General features: G+C 44.4%; 1 protein-coding gene across 1 annotated transcript in view; it reads right to left on the bottom strand.

The window, feature by feature from the left end:
- Positions 1 to 20,055, bottom strand: part of FNDC1 (fibronectin type III domain containing 1) — a 61,456-nt gene that overhangs the window by 33,333 nt on the left and 8,068 nt on the right. The window contains exons 2-6 of the mRNA XM_065680486.1: positions 6,119 to 6,331; positions 4,392 to 4,490; positions 2,859 to 2,973; positions 2,131 to 2,318; positions 1,407 to 1,514 (exon numbers count right to left, since the gene is read on the bottom strand). Of these exons, the coding sequence (XP_065536558.1) occupies positions 1,407 to 1,514; positions 2,131 to 2,318; positions 2,859 to 2,973; positions 4,392 to 4,490; positions 6,119 to 6,331 (723 nt within the window). The remainder of the gene's footprint in view (positions 1 to 1,406; positions 1,515 to 2,130; positions 2,319 to 2,858; positions 2,974 to 4,391; positions 4,491 to 6,118; positions 6,332 to 20,055) is intronic.

Genomic DNA, 20,055 nt, shown 5'->3' on the forward strand with positions numbered 1-20,055 from the left:
TGCAAATGCATTTAATGCTTAGTTGGAAAAAAAAAAATCAATGTATTTGAATGCTTTTGATTGTTTTGTTTTAAGATACACGGGAGTTGCTTTAATTGCAGAGGCACTGGTGTAACTTCAGGCAACTCTCAAATGGCTACTGGAGGATATATTCTCCCAATAATATGTGGTACAAATATATAAAAGGACAGGGTTAAAAAACAAAAGGACCAAAAGACAAAAATCCATGATTACTGTGTGCCATCAAAACAATGAAATCACTGAGCACACTATGAAGTGCTAATTCAGTGATTTCATTTAGCCAGTATAAATATCACTTTTGTCATTTATTTAGTTTAAAAACAAGACTTCTCCTGTAATACTTCGTACTCAAGAAAAACAATGATATATTAGAAATGTAAATGCGTTTAGCCCTTGAATATCAGGTATCTTTCAAATGATTGCTTTGGATGAATTATCTGCGGATCAGCAGACAAAAAATGGACAAAGGGCCACAGACTGCTCAAAATTAGGAGCAGATCTGAAATTTCAGATAATATCCTTGCATGACCCTACTTTAAAAAATAGTAATTCTTGGACAGAATTGCAGCTCCGCTGAAGCAATTGGCAAAACTCCTACTGACTTCAAAGAGGAAGGAATTCCACCACTGCCCTGAAGAACACATAAAGTAGGTCTAGTATGCAGGCACGGTGTACTTCCCTCCAGGCCAAAGATTTTTTAAATCCTGGGATGCTACAGTGTTGATAAGGTACCTCCAGAAACTTGAGTCACTTGAGAACACAATCGCATCAACCACTGGAGAATGGGGGCAGCTGAAAAATCAGCCTGGTTGTTTTCAGAGAGGAAAAGAAAGAAAACACACAGAATTTCTGTTTTGTTTTTAAATTCTATGCAAGGAAACAACCACTGACAAGTTAGCTTTATGACCATGTACAATAATGCTACAGTACACAAGGCTTATGTGTGGCATCTGTTGAAATCACTATTTGCACTTACTTCTTAAGCTGAAGTTTTTCTTCCACGACAAACTAGAAATAAAACACAACATAAACCCACTCACTTTCTTAGCAACTACCCAGCTTTTCCTTCTGCACCTAACTGTTACAAATCCTTTGGGAAGCCTCATTCTTGAGCTCCATTTTGACCTGCTTATTAATGGAAGAAGAGGTAAGCATGCACGCGTGACACCCCAGAAATATCTGTGACGCCCCAGGCACAGGGTGATGATGGCTTCCCAGTAATGGTCCGTAGATGTTGGAAACAAGGAAATCTTGGTTGACTATAAGCCATTGAGAAGTGAAAAACTCCTGGCACAGTCAGTGGTTCCACCTCGCTGCAAAGTGGCAGTCTGGCTTTGAGAAGACCAGCTCCTTGAGGGGGTTAAAAAAAGACAGCGATGACTTACCTTTAACTTTTCCTTCGCTCTCTGGGAGAGCATCCCAGGATGCTGCTACAGATGTTGGTTTCCCCTTTAGTGGCCAAACATCTAAATTTTCAGGTGCACTGGAAGGAGCTGTGAAACAGCCGCATGCAGAAGAGGCAAGTAAGAAAAGTTGACCTACACAGGGCACACCTTTTCTCATAGCAGAAATTCCTATACAACCATTTCAGAGATAAACATGAAAAGCACACATGGCCCAGGTCCACGCATGCCCCTATTACATCTCTCTACCAGGCTCCTGTGATGAAATTGTATTCCATGCTTTTAGTTACAGTCTGTCTCCATAAGACTGCTACTGTAGCTTATCTGGAATGATGCTGTAAGTAGGTTGTCATGGACCATGTCCCTCTACCAAAGGGGCCCCACAGCTTCTTCATGGTAGAAGCAGGATTTAAATCTGCTGCCCACAGACAGGGACAGCAGCAGGGCTGCTCCCCGCCCCCAAGAGGAAGGGGCACACACAGCTGCAGGGCTCCAAGGTGCTGACTCTTCCACCATCTCCCTCTGTTCTCGCTGTGCCAGTGTGCTCTCCAGGGCACTGCTGCAGGGATGTGGGCAGCAGCAAGGCTTTTCCCATGGTCTCTGCTACCCCAGGCAACCACTTACTCTGGCTTTCCCTCAAGTCAGCCATATTTCACTGCTCAAACCCTAAGACTTGTGTTACCTCAAGGACATTCTGAATACACACCTGCCTCTGGGGTCCGCTGGTAAACAGACACACTCCATTTGCCTTCCTTTTCTCCCTCTAAGATTTGGACTGCAAACTCATACATGGTGTCTGGCAGCAGATGCTCCACCAGCGCCCGACGGTTGGACACTTGCTTGTAATCCCACCTTGCTGATTCCCCCTTTTCCCGATAGCGAACGTTGTATTGCCTGGCATCAGAAACACAAGAAAATAAAAATTCACACACTGAAACCTAGTGTTAGCAGAACCTGAGAGGGATGGGGCTGCTTTACCCTTAGCTAGCCTGCTAGGGCTTACTGCGGAGCTACCAAACTGCAAACAACAAAGTACCACTACCACCGAGAGCCAGCATCTTTTAAGGAAACATTTTTGGGCCTTCCTCTACTGGAGTCTGACTGCTTTCATCCCAAGGGACAAACTGCTCTTTCCAGCCTCTTACTCAAAGAGGGGGGAAGCTGCAGGGCTTTCTGAACCAAGCCAGGCATAATCTGGGAGGCAAGGAGGATACATCACCTCACATCCACCCTCATCGGGTTTCTAACAGCTTCTCTGAAGCATCCCCTACCAGCTACTATCACAGGTACAGATATGCAAATTCCTGTGTCCTGAGCTAAATTATTCTCACAACCAACTGTAATCAAATAAATGCAATAGCAATCAGTAGTGTGTTCACCTTCAGCAGTTCACCTTTAGTACGCATCCAGAAAAGAAAACATGGGACTAGATACCTATTTGCTGCAACCTTCTGTTTTTCGTACAGTGGGTCCGTCCAAGCAACGAGCACAGACTGAGAGGACATAACTCGAACAGTTATGTCTTGTGCCACCTCCACCTCTTCCTCCTCTGAAATGGCAAAACAAAACAGCGTATCAATAAGAACTTGGGAGTCCTCATAAAAAACAGTAACAGTCTTTAACTGACATGATAATACGCACACAGCACAGACGAATAACAAATACAGATGCAGTAGAAAACCAAGTATGTTGATTACCAATGGTACCCCATGCTGTCATTGTTTCATCTGTTTGCTTACAAGACCAGAGTGCTAATATACTCTACAGTCCTTCAACATTCTATCAGTCCCCAAACTGTTACCTATAGCAAGTGCGTTATTAACATACTGACATTCACCATCTCTGGCAAACTCACTGCTAGAGCTGCCTGGAGAGCAGAAATTTTGCCTCATGAAAACGTCAGGGATTTTAAAAACTGGTTTCATTTTGAAGGTCAATAAAAGCAGGGACTGCAAAAAATTCTTCACAAGGGAAAATCCCTTCATTTTTTACATTTTTGAGTGCTTTGAACAGGTTGCTCAGATTCAACAGCTTTGCTTTTTTTTTTTTTTTTTATGGTAGATAAGGCAAAAATTAAAAAAGGAAGAAAGAAAAGAAGCAGCTCCCTGGAGTGGGCTGCTCTGGCACATCAGTCTCTCAAATACTCACAAAATTTTAAAATTCAGTGAAATTAATTTGACTTTTTTTGACGTTTTTAATTTTGCTGAGGCTCCGTTTTCTATCTGCCCATCACTTTGTCTAGCCTACTCCACCTAATGCCCTATGAAAGTTTTATTACTCTTCCTATTAGCAACTATTCCTAAATATCCCAGAGGCACAGAATGCACAAGGTACAGCTTTCCAGCCAAATTTTTATAGAAGACGGAAAAATATTGATGTCTCACGAAAGGACAGGAGCCAGTAAACTCCGGACTATGATTTCATTCTCTAGGGAGCTCACTCATGTATGACTGAAGTTCAGGGAAAGATCGCCCTTCTCCTAAGAGGGTGGCATGGTATCCCAGCGCTGCCCACACAGAAGGCAGGCAGTAGGGAAGCAAATTTCACTTCTTCCAATCAGGTTTTTAATGCAGAGGGTTCTCAGACAAGTCCACGTTTTCCAAGCCAAACAGCTACAACACAAAAGTGGCTGGAAAGTGGCTTAGGGCCCTATTCACAAAGTTTTTGAGTCTTCTCATGCAGTTATTGCAGTGCAGATCATTTGCCAATAGCTAGATAGGACCAGGTAAAACAAACAAACAAGCAAAACCCCAACAACAGAAACCCCAACCATGTTGCGGAATTGTATCATTTTATTAATCCTGACTGAATTGGAGAAACAATCAGAGACATCCATCAAGCTTTTTCATACACAGAGAAGAACTTAGCAGCACCAGCACCAATTGACTTGCAGTCCAAAAATCACAAAGCTATCTCATTGTGATCAAATGTCCCCATGAATTGACAGCAGATGTGAAAGAATCATACCTGTGACTTTTCTTTTAGTTAAAGATGACCTATAGACAGGTTGGCTCCGTCCTTGGGAGCTCCTTGATGGCACTGAAACCACATGAACTGACTCAGAGGCTGTACATGCAGGGAGAAAACAGTGGTATTCCTGTAAGTCTTTTCAGACAGAATTCTGGTTTATTCTTTTCTGAGATACAAAAGGAGAAGCTTACTTGAAAGTTAATTTATTTAGAGCCACATTTACATCAGAGGGTTCAATATGCATGCAGTAAGAACAGTAAAGTTGGTATTTTAGAAGCAGGAAAGCAAATTATTAACATGAAAAGACCAGTACAAAAGTCCTGTATTCTAGGACTGAGTTCTTCTCCTGATAATTTGATTATTTAAACATCATTTGTCCTCCCTCTTCAAAAAAGCATAGCACAAACATAATGAAAACAAGAAGTAGATGCTCCAAACCACGTTACAAACTATTTCTCATCAAGATTAACTTTGTTACTGCACTCCCACCAAGCCCACAACAAGGTTTCTATTGACTTCTCTACTGCCTGAGCAGGCTCTCAGCCTGCAGAGCAGTGGTATGTGCTGGGAATCAAACAGGAGAGCAACTTCCATAGGTATGCGTCTCAACCCTGTCACCCTGGCACAGATGCTAGAGTCTCTTCTCCACAAGTGGTGAACAGAAAGATCTAAAGGTGAATACTAGAGAAGGGATGAGAAGTGAAAAGGGAGAAGAACAGAGAGAGGCGACTGAGGAGTTCTCTCTCTTTGGAAAATGGAGATAAAGACATGCATTTAATACAAAACCCACAAAGCAGAAGGGGAAATAGACATTCACACTGCAAAGCCAGGAATTCTGGCAGCCACGTATGATTTTGGATCCATCCCTCATTTTGTAACCCAAGACCAGATTAGCTGCAGGACAGGCTTCCAGCCTAGAGGAGAGATGTTGAAAGAAAGAAGCAAACACACCCAAACAGCATAGGATCAAAGCAAGACTCGTGAACGCAGACCTAGTGCCTGCTGGGGCAAGAGGCACTCAGGCAGCAGGACAGAGACAGGTCAGTCACAACACAGGCAAGCGACAAATACAGCGCGAAGGAAAATGCTCAGCCTCTGCGGAAGCAGAACAGTTGCAAACCCCATTGATACAGTTAAATGGGAAATCCTTTAAATTGAGGGCAGGTGATCTAGGGCATGGTCACTGCACAGCAGGGGAGGGGGAATACAGGAGGTCAGCCTGACTGTCTAAGGAGCCCTTAGTGATCAGGACCTCATGGAGCATCTGGAAAGAACATGGACAAACAAGTGTAACACTCCAGTACTGAGCCCATAAAACAGTTTTAATGGTAAGTGTGGATACATTTAATTAAAGCGCTATTTTTTTTTCTCCACTGGCCTGAAATCACAGAGGGACACAGAGCATAAGCAGAAGACAATGGATTTCAGAGTAGTCCCACCACATGCAAGGAGAATATGAGCTATAGCTCTTTTCCCCAGCCCTTCCCTCTGCTGTTAATAGGAGTAACTTGCTCTTTAGCACAGCATCAAGTTCTGCAACACTTTCTACACTGCTCATTGCATTTTTCTGTTAAATAATGCAATTAATAGTGAGCATTTTCATTTAGAGGAGGAAGCTGTCTGACGGTTACAACAGCACGTGCTCTGTGATCACCTAGCAGCCACAGGGGCTAACAGAAGTGCGCTAGCTCAGCTAGATATGCTACCAGGGAAATCAGAGTCACCTAGTTTTCGTGCTTCCTGGTTTTGTCGCTCTTGCAACAGTGGAGCATAGCTCATCCTTCGGCTGCTTTCTCCATATCCACGGAGGTAACCTTGGGATCTGCTGCGTGGACTCCTCAAGCCTGCTCCACCATAAGGTGGCTTCCACCGAAAAGGTAACTTGCCATCTGGAGACTGGGCACGCATTCTCAGAGGTCTGTTTGGCATGTCCTTCTCTTCAAAAAATAAGCAAACACACACAAAGAAAATCCATCACTGTTATTATGGAGCACATGGCATGTATGGCAGCTAACATGTCTGTTGCAAGTACAACTATTAAATTACATCAGAACAAAAGGCATAATTTTATAGATTTTTAGTTTTGCTATAAAACCCAGCTGCAATAACAACAAGTTTTCCAAGTGGGATGTGCTATACTCAAGCGCATCTTTTCCCAGGCTCTTCAGACAGACTGGTGCAAGACACTGAAAGTGAAAACATACCGTAATACAAGGACTCCTGCCAGAAACTGGGGATGTCTTGTAGCTTTCCTGTTTAATCTTCCCCTTACCCTAGTTCAGGACATCAGCGCATTATTTTTTTGTCAATCGCTAAAGTTCAGCATAAAACGAAGCACAGAACCTTTTAAACGTTTAGAAAGCAATCCCCATTAAAAGCAGGTTCTCTTCTAAACCCATCACTAATGGTTCTGCTTTCTGACAGCCTCGTATTCAACGTGTCTGTTCTGCACATGCTTCAATTCTTGACTTCCCAAACTCCCATTATATGATACCCTGAGCATCCAGTACTGTAACAGGTACCTTATTATTTTTATATCCTTTATTCTTATATTGTTTATTTTTATCTCATTCATTTTTATATGGCAAGTTGGCAGCATCCTTTTACAAAGTGATTCTGATGCAAGGATTACTCGAGCAACCAGTTTGGCTGCTCTGAATAGCATCTTCAGTTTTTGTTATTCTCCATTGCATATGATCTGCACCATTCTACAGCACAGGCTGCAAGCAGAGCAGGCAGCAGGAAGAAAGGTGCTGGCACCACCAGCCAGGACTGAGATCTCTCACACTTGTAGGGAGGTTTTGCCTCATCATCTACATTTCACACTCGAAGCAGGTGTCTCTCAGTCTTCTGTAGCAACGTCATTCCATCAAGCTCAAGGTTGTGTGAGCTGCCAGCATAGAGGTTGCTCTGTTTTCAGATCCTCTCACTTGCTGACTAAGCCAGTCACTGCATTCACACCAATGTCAAGAGAACAAGACACTGGAAAGCAACAGCTGCCAGAGATCTGGACAGACATTGAAAGACAATGAACCAAAGTATCCCCAAGCAATAGCTGAGAACCTCTTTCCAGCACCAGTTCAGGAGCTCGTATTTATTTGTGACAGCACTTAAACATGCTGCTTTAAGTATGTATTGATGTCTGCATGTCCCTATCCACACCAAAAGCATGTCCTTTTCCAATATTTCTGCTCAGTGACACCTTCTATAGACAAACTCCCCACTGGTCCTGATCTGCTGACAAGGTTGCATCTTCTTACACACTCCCAACAAACGTTCTCCTATTAAATTACCCCTTGGAAGGGATCATAGCAACTCTGAAAGCTGTTTGCAGAGTTCCTCTTGAAATCACTGTGAGAAACGCAAGGTTTCAGTGCTGATGAGGTGTATAAAATATGCAGAGAACCACACACTCCCCAGGAATGCCACTTTTCTGCTGAAACCCTGGGGTGCAATTCAGCATGGTAAACCTTGCCTTTTTATTTTGCCTACAGGAGGACAGATCGTCAGTCCATACATGACTTCATACATGTCATACATGAAGTCCATACACGGGCTTCAGCAGCTTCTCTCTGCTGGCCGCTCCTCACCACCCCAGCGAAATGAAGCACGTATAAACCCAGATTAATGAGCCAATTAAGCTGGTTTTACAAACACTTTGTGTTGCCAGAGCAGTGTGTCCCAGCTGGATCACAGCAATGGATCTGCTCTTAAGTGTTTAACAAACAGTAAGTGCTTTTTGCTGTACAATAAATACGGCTGCTTTCACAAGGCTCCCTGACTGCTTCTCAAGAAACGTTCTCAGTCACACGCTGTATTAGAAAACCCCACCTGCTCCCGTGTGGTTTCTTTTTCTTGCTCTCCTGAGTGGTTTCTCCACACAAATTCCAAAAGCCTGGTAGTCACTGATCATGTAGGCACACAGCCTTCATTCACAGCTCCACCATGGGGAACTGAAAGAGGGCAAAATTCAAGGTGGAAGGGATCCCCGGAGGTCTTGCTCAAAGACAATTCGTCTCCAGCATCATGTGAGACCAGCCCTGGTCTTCCCTAACTCAGTCTTCAAAACCTCCCAGGATGGAGATGGCACAGCCTCCCTGGGGCCCACTCTAGTGCTGCACCAGCTGCCTTAGGTGAAAGCTTTCACCATAGAATAATGGAATCAAAGAATCATAGAGCGTTTATGTTGGAAAAGACCTTTCAGATCATAAAATCCAGCCGTTAATCTGTCACTGCCAAGTCCACCACTAAACCATGTCCCTAAGCACCACATCTACATGTCTTTTAAATACTTCCAGGGATGGTGACTCCACCACTTCCCTGGGCAGCCTGTTCCAGTGCTTGACAACCCTTTCAGTGAAGAAATTGTTCCTAATATCCAATCTAAACCTCCCCTGGTGCAGCTTGAGGCCATTTCTTCTTGTCCTCTCACTTGTTGCTGGGGAGAAGAGACTGACTCCCACCTCACTACAACCTCCTTTCAGGTATTTGTAGAGTCTTCCCTGAGCTTTTTTCTCTCCAGACTGAACAACCCCAGTTCCTTCATCTGCTCCTCATAGGACTTGCTCAAGCACACCATCTGGGTTTCCTCTTGGTGGCCTTACATGCCCACTGGCCCGAGCTGGCTGCTGCCCATCAGCTCTGCTCCCCCAGTCAAAGCTGCAGTGTCCAACTAGAATTAAAATAGAAAGCCATAAGGGACAACGGATACAAAAGAAACCAGCCCAGCCAGAAAGCCATATGGAAAGTATTCAATATAAAACAAAGGTGGCTTTAGGTAAAGAAAAGTTTATTGATCCTAATGCTGAATGCAGGAGATCAACTGAGATTTCAATACCAGGGCTTTCTAACGTTTCAGTTATTCCCAAAGTGAATATCCCAGGAGCAATAGTCTTGAACAGCTCACAGCTAATGAAAAAAAGAATTAGAAGATGCTGTCACCACAGGTCAAGCAAGATGAGGTCACATCCCATCACCTTTCTGCTTCAGTAGGATCCCATTCAGTGCACATCTGGGTGTTGGATGTGAACCTAGAGATGGCAAGATCTGAACCTGCTCCAGAGGCTACACAGTGGATATTTTTTGCCATGCTGAAGCTAAAGAAAGCGAAACCACTTGAAAAATCAAGGCATCATTTCAATACTGGACCAAGGGAGACAAGGACAGGTCCAAGAAAAGGGGTATAGAGGGGTATAGAGAGGAAGAGTTAAAACAGGGGACACCAAAGTCACTGAAAGAAGTACTATAATAATATATTGGAATATGGGACACATAGGAATCTAAAGCAGACAGGGAATAAATGTAGTGCTGAAACTGAGAAAGGGATGAGTGAAGTAGCATGGTGGAAACGAAGGAAGGACTAGACAGAGCTGTAGCCACTTGCTGCTGGGCTTCATCCACCCTTAAGAGGACCTCGCACAAGTCTTCTAGCCACCTCCAAACAGATCAATATGGCATTAAAATTGCTTCACTTAAATATCCACTAGGTATACAAGGACAACAGCCTCAGCAATCGTGGTGCAGAGGTCTGTAAATCATCCTCCCAGAGGGAGAAAAGACACATCAGATTATATCTGTGAATTTGCACTCCTTGTGATGCAGGAAGTGGTAATAGATTTACCAGAAGAAGGACCAAGGGCAAACAGAAACCCCAATATATACCATGGTATAACACATCCTCATGTCACAAGATTGATACATTTCACTGCTGCCCATACCCAGCATCAATACCACAGCTCCATCCTGGCCAGCTGAGTCCAACCCAGATAAATGGGCATCCAGAAATGGCCAACGACAGCAGTTATTTCATCTAAAGAGATACCTTCAACTAAAATCAAATCCTTTTCTATGTTCCGAAGAATGAGAAAGAGTCACTCCCTTGTGCTCTCTTCAGTGTAGAAATCCAACATTACCTACAGCTGCAGGAATTTGTTTATAGTATCTTGGCCCCCAAAATGCAGGGCTCATTAAAGCCTCAGTATTGACTTTTTCCAGTTGAAACATCCACTATTATTGCCAAAGTTTCTGTGCGTGTCAGGACTGTGGGATAACATTTTACAAATGAGGTAAGCCCAGATCATGAGGTCAAAGCTGAGGGTAAAACATCCTCTAAACAACCACACAAAGAGGCAGCTTGCACTTGCCAAATCACACATTCTTCAGAGAGCTTCATCAATTATCTAGCAAAGGAAAGCATGAAAGAGCTCCAGAAGAAAAGGCAAGTACTGACCCCTAGTAACCAATCTATAACTGTGGGTAAAAATATCTCAAGCAACTCAAACCTATTAAAATAGAAGAGAAAAAATAAGTAGTTGAAATATGAGGTCACAAAAAATCAGGCAATCCAATTTAGCACCACAAGGCTAGGTACAAAATGCTTGGGTTTGCCTTTCCTAGTCAGCAAAAACTTTTCTACATTTTCCTTCTATGTGCCATTGCTTCAGGACTGGAAAACTGGATCTACAAAATGGGTTCTGCTGCGGAGAGGACACGTTTGGCACAGTCGGTAGACAACATCCACACAGTCTATAAACATCCACCAACCCCTCTTTTCACTTCAGCTAGAAGCTTGGGAGGCTAAGCACAGTGACCCAACCACAGGCACAGTAACAGCTTGAAGGGAGAAGTTGTAGCTGCTTAGAGAAAACAAAATCACCACAAAGTGATCAACTGCCTTCATTAGTAAAGGCCAAAAGTGCCAGCTGGCAAATGAAATCCTGTCATGAGCAACTTGACCAAAAATCATCACAGTCTACACTGCAATAGCAAACTGGTGGGATTTGTTACTTATTATGTTGCTTGGGTTTGGTTTGGGTTTGTTTTTGGGGAGGGGTGTCGGTGTTTTGTTTTTTATTATTAGTTTTAATTTAAAAAATGAAGTTCTAAGCGTCGAATGAGACTGACTGGCTCTGTACCCTCGGTTTTAGACTACTGCTGCTTTACCAGACTAAACAGATTAAATAAAATGTGAAGATTGAATAAAGCGTGCCAAACTGCTCAGTTCATTCACCCTCCACGAAGAGTAGACCCCTCTCTTAGGAAGTCCTTAACGGCTCCCTGAGCACAATCAATTGTCCTCTGAGATAATAACCTCGCACCACTGCCAATCTTCAATACAGTTCCAGAGCTGAGACATTCAGTTTACAAACACCCCGCAGCGTCCCTCCCAAACCCCACCACCAGGACTAGAAAAGTACCTCAGCCAGATCTTAGATCTCTGAGCTATTTCTTTGAGATATAACACTTGTGTATACCATGCACTCTCACACGTGTCCAAGCCCTACCACCATGAGGATCTCAGCTGTTCTTGTGGCAAAAAATGACAGCGAATAAGTAGACAAACAAAAGAAAGTACTGTATTTTGATTCTTCAGCTGGCAACTCTAAAATTCATTCCATTTGTGAGGTAAGACCCTTTGTAAAACATCCACACTCCTAAAACCTACTGTGTCAGCCTCTCCTAAATGCAACTGCTTGAGTGGCGACACTCAAGTTCATAGCACATGTGGTAGATACATTCAAGGGCACCTTTACAACTGCCCTCTTGGTAGGCAACTTGTGAAACCAAGACAGGCATCTGCCCCAGGGTGCAGAAAGACTGAGGGATGCCAGCCTGGCCAGAGGCACCAAAGAAGCAGGGGGAGAAAACCCACACTCAGGTTCATGTACTGGCTGCATCATGGCCAGCCCTTCATCAGGAAAAACAGTTTATTGTGTTCAAAAATGCTTTACAACATGATCACCCATCCCTTCTTCATGCCCACAATAGGTGTTGTTTTCCACATACTGCCCTACCAGCTTCCAGCAGGTAAATCACTCTGTGTGTTGGCTTGAAGGGCTGGGACAATTCTGATATACCACTTTGGTTTTCTCACCTAATTTGAAATAGATTTCAAAACAGAGTGTACTTGAAAAAGGAGAAAGCAGAGCTTTACTAGTAGAGCCACACATCTAAAGCTCTGTAGTCCTTTGCGCAACTCAGGGCTTTCAATCTCGGTGTTATTTATGAACAGGAAAAGAAAAATGGCATTTTACCATAACTGAGAGGCGCAAGGGACAGAGAACATCTCACCTTTCTCACCCAGCAACCCACACAGGGGCTGCTGTGTGGAAGGTCCTTGCCTTCACATACTGTCACTGCTACCTATCTCCATTCAGCTACCCCAAAGCCACATCAGCAAAAAAATAACAAAGAGAACAGACAAAATACCACAGGAAGATACTTGTTTTCCACCCAAAAATTAACGCTCCGTGTCACTTTGGCAAAGTATTACTGGTATTTTTTTCCCTTAAGTTGGTGGTTTGATCCAAGTTCTGCTGAGAAAGTGAGAGCAATTCCACCAGCTTCAATGAGGGCTGGATAAGGGCCATCCCCAGAAGAGTTCACTCTACAAAGATATTTCCTGCAGTTGGCAAGCCAGCTCAGACATCAGACACAGTGCTGATGTGGCCCTCTGAACCAAGATGTGCTGATTGCTCTAACTCCAGAAGACGCAGTGAGTTACTTCAGACCAGCCATGGCACAGAGCATAGCACTAGGTCTAGTGAGGATCTTTGTAGCGTTGCAGCAGTTAACATGTAAAAGCATGAGCATATGATCAGAGCAAGTAGGACTGAAATGGGAGAGCAAACCCAGACTCAGGCTTACTGGGTTGGTCGGTGCCCCAGCACTTTGAAAAGCTCCATCACCCTTGTCCCTGTATGGGCTGATCAACTTTTTTAATGCCACTCAGCATCAGATGTCCTGGAAGAGAGCCAATCAGTTTAAGCAGTGGAGACAAGTGACACATAAATCCTTTGTTTCTCTCAGAAAAAAATAAAGAATAATCGCTCAGCACATTTCCACACACTTCTGCTTGGCACAGAAAGTGGGGACTGGAACGCTTTAGTTCCTGCAAAGCACAATGGAAAGTGTGCCATAATTCACCAGGCTCTGGCCAGGAGTTTTGGGCAGAGGACCAGTATCCAACTGTAATGTCTGATTTAAGCAAAGCAATTCATTATACATCTGTAGAAGAGTTACCTGGCATCCAGAGGACATTCTTTAAATTGACAGCATCAACAGAAGTTTCCAGTGCTCCCTTTGAAGAGCTTTGTGAATGCTAAGCACAGTAGGACTAGGGCATTTTCCAAACTCAACAACATATTTCTACATGATTTATATATATATCATGACTTGAGAACAACCAACAGTGAAGTACTGAAGGTTTCACATTTTCCCACTAACATCCACACGCAGGTTTCCTTCTACATCAGAATCCTTTGAAGGGAGCCCACTGAGCCTCCTCAATCACTCCAGCTGCCTCTGGACACTTCCCATTCAGGTTTCTCCAGTGACCAAAGCCCCATGGTGATAAAAACCCCCAGCAACCCCAAAGGGGAAGTGAGAGCACACTGCAGCTGTGGCCCTAGTCTGCAAATGTTCATTCTAGTCTGCAACTGTTCATCCGGGGTGCTGTCCATCCACTGACTTGGAGGAAAGGTGGTACTGGAATGGCATCACTTCTAGGGGCTCCTTGGAAAGAGCAGAGCAGGCAAAACCAGCCGGCAAAGGTGCAGGGCTGCCCTGTTCATGGCCAGCCTCTCCGCAGGGCTGAGCTAGGAGATTAGGAAGCACTTCTGCTATAGGGGCAGGAGGGCAAAGGGGCCACAACCAGTTTATGTCAAAATGCTTTCCACTGCAAATCCCCTTTTCACACCACAATGCTGGTCATTACCTCCATTCATACCATGTATGGTAGGGTAATCAAGTTCCAAGTCAAAACTAGTCTGTGTCCTCCTCTGCAAGTTTCACATCTCCATTGTCAAACACATGCCCTAAACCAAGATGTTTTCCTAATGGCTCAACATTGGAGGACAAGGCAGAAGACCTGCGACAGGTACGGCTCTGTATGCCACAGCATCTGTAGAGACAACAGCTTCATCCCGCCTTTCCTGACACATCCAGCATGAAAGATGTACATACTTCTACTATGATAGTATCTACCAGCAAAAATCATTGCCATAAAGCTAACAGACCTACAATTTTGGCTGCCCCAGTCTGCTGCTTGTCCCCAGAACAAAGGCTGTCAGGGGTGTGGGGCTACTGGAAGTGTCCCTTGGAACCCAGGCAGGATTTTGGCTGCGCAACCTGTAATGAGCGGCAACACTCCCATTCTCCTCTAACAACTTGGCAATTTTGCCTATGACAACAGCAGAAGGAGGCACAAAGATAACACAAAGCTTGCACTAAGATGGATATTACTCCTCTTGTAAAATATACTGACTCCCATACGGAGAGCTACCATTTCTGAGCCATAATATCTACACGTGTTTCTACGAGAAAGAATTGACCCCAGTACAAATGCACATGGTAAAATCCACCATGGCAGTAGGAAAGAATTACATCACCTGCCAGCACTGCTCTTTTTATTTGAAAATTTCTGATGGTTTCATGGAAACATGACTCAGACTGACTTAATCTCAGTGGTTTTGGAATCATAGAATCATGGAATAGCTAGGGTTGGAAAGGACCTTACAATCATCTAGTTCCAACCCCCCTGCCATGCACATCTCACACTAAACCATCTCACCCAAGGCTTTGTCCAACCTGGCCTTGAGCACCGCCAGGGATGGAGCACTCACAACCTCCCTGGGCAACCCATTCCAGTGCCTCACCACCCTAACAGGAAAGAATTTCCTCCTTATATCCAATCTAAACTTCCCCTGTTTACGATTTAACCCATTACCCCTTGCCCTGTCACTACAGTCCCTGACGAAGAGTCCCTCCCCAGCATCCCTATAGGCCCCCTTCAGATACTGGAAGGCTGCTATGAGGTCTCTACGTAGCCCTCTCTTCTCCAGGCTCAACAGCCCCAACTTCCTCAGCCTATCTTCATACGGGAGGTGCTCCAGTCCCCTGATCATCCTCGTGGCCCTCTTCTGGACTTGTTCCAGCAGTTCCATGTCCTTTTTATGTTGAGGACACCAGAACTGCACACAATACTCCAGGTGAGGTCTCACAAGAGCAGAGCAGAGGGGCAGGATCACCTCATACTCAGTTTTCCCATACTTTGTGAAGTTGCCACCAAGGGAAAGCTTTCTTTAGAGATTTCCACATGAAGGAACATACGCAGAGCTTTCTATAGGCTGAAGCTGGTACTTCTCCACCCACAGCTGATGCCCACACAGATATGGCTAGCCAAGAAGGGTGACCCAGATGCACAGGATCACAAGCCCACAGATGCCTTTCTCTCCAGCATAGACACCAGCATGGAGCTTGCACAATGCCACTCTGCCCAGTCTGGACATGGGACTGCACTGCAGCCTACCCACATTTATTCTTACCACCCATAAAGATGGCTTGCAGGTGAGCCAGCCTATTCCCCTGTAGGTGGGCCTCAAAAGATGCCCACAGGAGAGGCAGTGAAAAAAACAGTATTGTTTCTAGGTTGTCATGCATCCCCTATACTGCTGCTCCCTCATTCATAACCCAGCAGCTTGAGCTAGCTTTGAAGTGGGTTGGCAGGGAACACAAGTCAGAGGCAGAGCATGTGTTCCTGTGAGCCAACCTATGTCCTGCTTCCTGCAGGTATGGCCACAGATCTCCAGGAAGGAAAACACACCTACTAAAACTGTACTACTCATTAGGAGGCTACCTAAACCGTGGCAGCATCTGTATGCTGCATGCCTGGATTACTTCTTATGAACCTAAATCTTCACTCCATTGCTCTGCTTTCATGTTAGTGCAATCTTACTTAAATCAGTGGCATATTACAGAGGCGGTCAAGTGAAGAATGAGGCCCTGCTTATTCAAAGGCTGAAGAAAACATTGGGCATAATTATCCTGATGGGAGATATGGACTAGGTTTATGGAAAGTCACAGCAGGCAGCACAGTTCTCTTTCTGCACCAGCTTTTACTCCAACCATATCAAGCAGCGGTTACCCACATCCATAAAGCACAAAGCTTTGTATGCTTAGTTCATATTATTCACTTTTTATCTGAATTGTATTTTTAATGAAATACTCCAAATATCTGATTTCTGTCCAAACCTCACTCAGCTCTGGGCTGCTGGGGTGTTTTATGGCAGATCCTCAAAGCTAACCTCCTCTGTATTAGTCAGAGGTGTCAGGTTGTGGTGGGGGAACCAAAAGCTCTCAGCCACCTTCACCCTCACGCTCCCACTCCACAGAGCCTCTGATAATCCTATTCACCTTGGGCACGTTAACACCCACCAAAGGGAGTACATCAGTCATTTGCGGAAACAGCGACGAGTGCTAACCAAGCCACAACTAGCCAGAAACTCATGGCTTCAACGGTTCTTTAGATACCCGAGATTTTGAAAATCCCAGAAAACTGTGATTTTCACACACATACACTAAAAGAGAGTCAGCGAGACATTTCTGAAGCAAAGATTAGCTCTGGATCCACAGTGTGGGAAATCTGGATGCTGTGGCTCTGCTGTTGGTTCATTCCTTTATGCATCCTTAAGAAGGATTTACTAAATCATCCTTCTTAAGGGCTCTGGATTACTTGTATGGGGTGAGGGTGGTTTACACCTCTCTCCAAAACCACCTCAATATATCTAAACCTGCTCCCTTGCCCTGTACGGTAACACAGATTTTTTAATCTATTGGAGATTCACATGTTTACGTAAAGTCTTTCCATTCCATCTCTAGTTGAAGTGCACGTTCAACTTTCCACTAGAAACTGCCAAAAATGCCTCAGACTCACTAAGTCAGGGAGTAGGAATTCAAGCTTGATCATGTGTGAAGGAAAGAAAAAAGTTTAAACTCTCAATTTTTATTGCACTTTGCAAACCTTTCATATATCAGAAACATTTGTCAGTTGCTCAAGGTACAGGTTTGCTAGGAACAAAACACTCTTTTGGTCTTTGCTCTTTCATTAGCAGCTCTCAGAAATTAAGTTTCTTCACAGGAACTGGAAAAAATACATCCTAAAATAACACAGTCTTTGCTTCTTCCTCTTCATGCAAAATGCAAATAAAACCCACTACCTATAAAACTGTTCACAATTCATGTCTTGAAACAATACCAGCCTTGATCCTTCTAAATAACTTTATGCCGCATTATTTATGGTAAAAGATCTTTCAAAAAGTACATAGAATCACAGAATCATAGAATAGTTTGGGTTGGAAAGGACCATAAGATCACCTAGTTCCAAACGCTTTACAAAGCGTCCCTAAAAAAATGGAAGCTAGTGGCATACATTCCCAAGTCTCCGAAAGCACAAAGCTCATAGATACTAGACAAAACACAGGCCAAGGAAATGGTCAGAGTAATATTATCACTATTCTTAGGAGCTCTGCACTATTATGGGCTCAGGTAAGAAATGGATAGGCACAGATCTCCATTACTGGTAAATTACTTTCTTATTTCATGTTCAAAAAGCAAACCTCTGCAGTCATATTCAAAACAATGTCTTCAAGCAAAGCCCTGGGCTGTATTACACACTACATTAGTCCTGCCATAGCTGAGCAAACATGACAAAGGCAAATGGCAGCAGCCACTTGCAATCACCGTATCAGTTTGCACACTGTGGTCTGTCAAGTGCTAGCTGGGATGGTCAGCAAAGCTTTTACCTAACTAATACCCTTGAAAAGCAGCTCAATATATTGAAAAGATGCACTCACAGCCGTACAGGTTTGTAAAAGAGAACCCATGCCATCTTCCTTGCTTTAGCCCAGGGATATCTACGACTAGAAATACAAGTATCTACAAAACAACTGATGGCTTTGCCTCCAATGTTGAGGTGCAAAACTTGCAGCTTCTCCCCACACAGCACAGAGCATCCCTGACCAGTTTGAGATATGGCAAGAGGAATGTCTGGGGAAGCAAATCAACCCTTCAGCTCAAAAAAGTCTCTGCAAAAATCAGGAGAGCAAGTCTCAGGAAGGACCATGCTAGACTTCCGGAGTCCTTAATATGCCATAGCTAGCAGTCTGCCAGGGCCATACATTACCAATGTGCATGGACTCCTACCTCGTGTTATTCACGTACTGTAGTTTGAACACCCAAAGTGGGAGATTGGAAGAAGTGGTGGAGTGGAAGAGTGTACTGATATGGTACACTCTCTGACTGCTGCTAGGTGACTCTCTGACAAGGAATGAAGTTTTCGAATACCAAAACACCCATTCGGCACCACCCACTTTGTGAGTTCTGAACCAATTTTGCACAGTCCCTATGTGCTCCTGCTGAAAACCAACCCTTACTTTTACGACAGTAATATCTTCTACAGTCAGAGCTTCCACTACATGGCATGCAAGGAGATGCTTCTCAACGGAGATATGCAGCCTGGATCTGGATGTCCTGCGCGGCCAACACTGAGGAAGCAGCCCTGCAGTGACAGCAGAGGCAAAACCCCAACTCAGATCCGTCAAACCAAGGGAAGGAAAGCAAAGAAATTTGCATTGCTTTACAAGTAGCTTAAGCAACTCACTAACACCTTCTGGGGTGGCCATCTGCTACCGTTCAGTAGCACAAACATTTTGTTAAAGCAGCAAAGCTTCCTGAAACACAGTGATTTCCTTCCATACAAAGGGGCCCCAAATTACTGAAAAGCTGCTACAGACGTCTAAAAGTTTTAGTATTTGCCTTGTCGGTTTTTACAGGGACTGCTTGTAACCGTAACAAAAGTGGGGTTTTTAAAATATATATGTATTTTACTTGCAGCACAAGCAGCTTAAGATATATATTCGCAAGAGGCCCCTCTTGCTGAAAAAGCCAAATGGCTCCTTTTTCATTGCCAACAATCTTGCAAACCCTATAGCTAACTTTATGGAGGCTCTTATGTTTGGATACATAGGGTCTGCTTCTGCCACCCTTACTGCAACTATTAACCGCTTGCTCTGCAAGGCTCTGGTCTTAGGAAAAAACTTGCTTCTCCCCAAGGAAAGCAACAGGTAGAATGGTGGGGACCCATTCTACCTAATTAACCCCCTCTCTCTCCAGGCACACCACCTTCTTTCAGGAACATCCATACTAACTCATCAGCTACTCTGATGCGTACCCCCACCAAGATCCTGAGGTCCATCAGTTATCTCATCTCTCCCTTCATCTCTCTCCACTGGGCTGCCATCCTTCCTCTCAATCTGCTGGTGCTAGAAAAAAATCCCACATTTATCTCGTATTTCCCTCTTCCTCCCCTCAGCCAACACATACATGGATGGCTCCTCCCCTCGATTCCCAATGGGGAGTGTGGAAGCCATCCTCTCCTAGACATGCTCCCACTGCACCACTGTGCAGGCACAGCCATGCCCACACCAGCCTTCTTGTATAGCTACAAGAACACACGGGACAGCTCACTTGTCACCACCACAGGGACGGACTTGAGCCAATACAAAGCCATTTCTCTTCTAACTTTACTAAAATGGCAGTCTGAAATCTTATTTCCACCCGTCCAAGGTATCACAGTCATTCCTATTCCCATGTCACACCATCAGCTGCAGGTTTCCAGCCTGACCTGCACAGCGTGGTACCAAACATGAGCGGAACCCCACAGTGTCTCATACCACTCGTCATCTCTCCCCGAGGGTAACTGAAACAGCTGGTTTTGTAGAGGAAAATGAGTGTGTTTGCAGAGGTGTCTGACCCTCAGCAATCGGCACTTCCAGGGGCATGGCACATCCGGCTCCGGGGCTGAGCTGCTTGGAGGGCACCTGAG

Source organism: Lathamus discolor, chromosome 5 (genome assembly GCF_037157495.1).
Source record: "Lathamus discolor isolate bLatDis1 chromosome 5, bLatDis1.hap1, whole genome shotgun sequence".
NCBI lineage: Eukaryota > Metazoa > Chordata > Aves > Psittaciformes > Psittacidae > Lathamus > Lathamus discolor.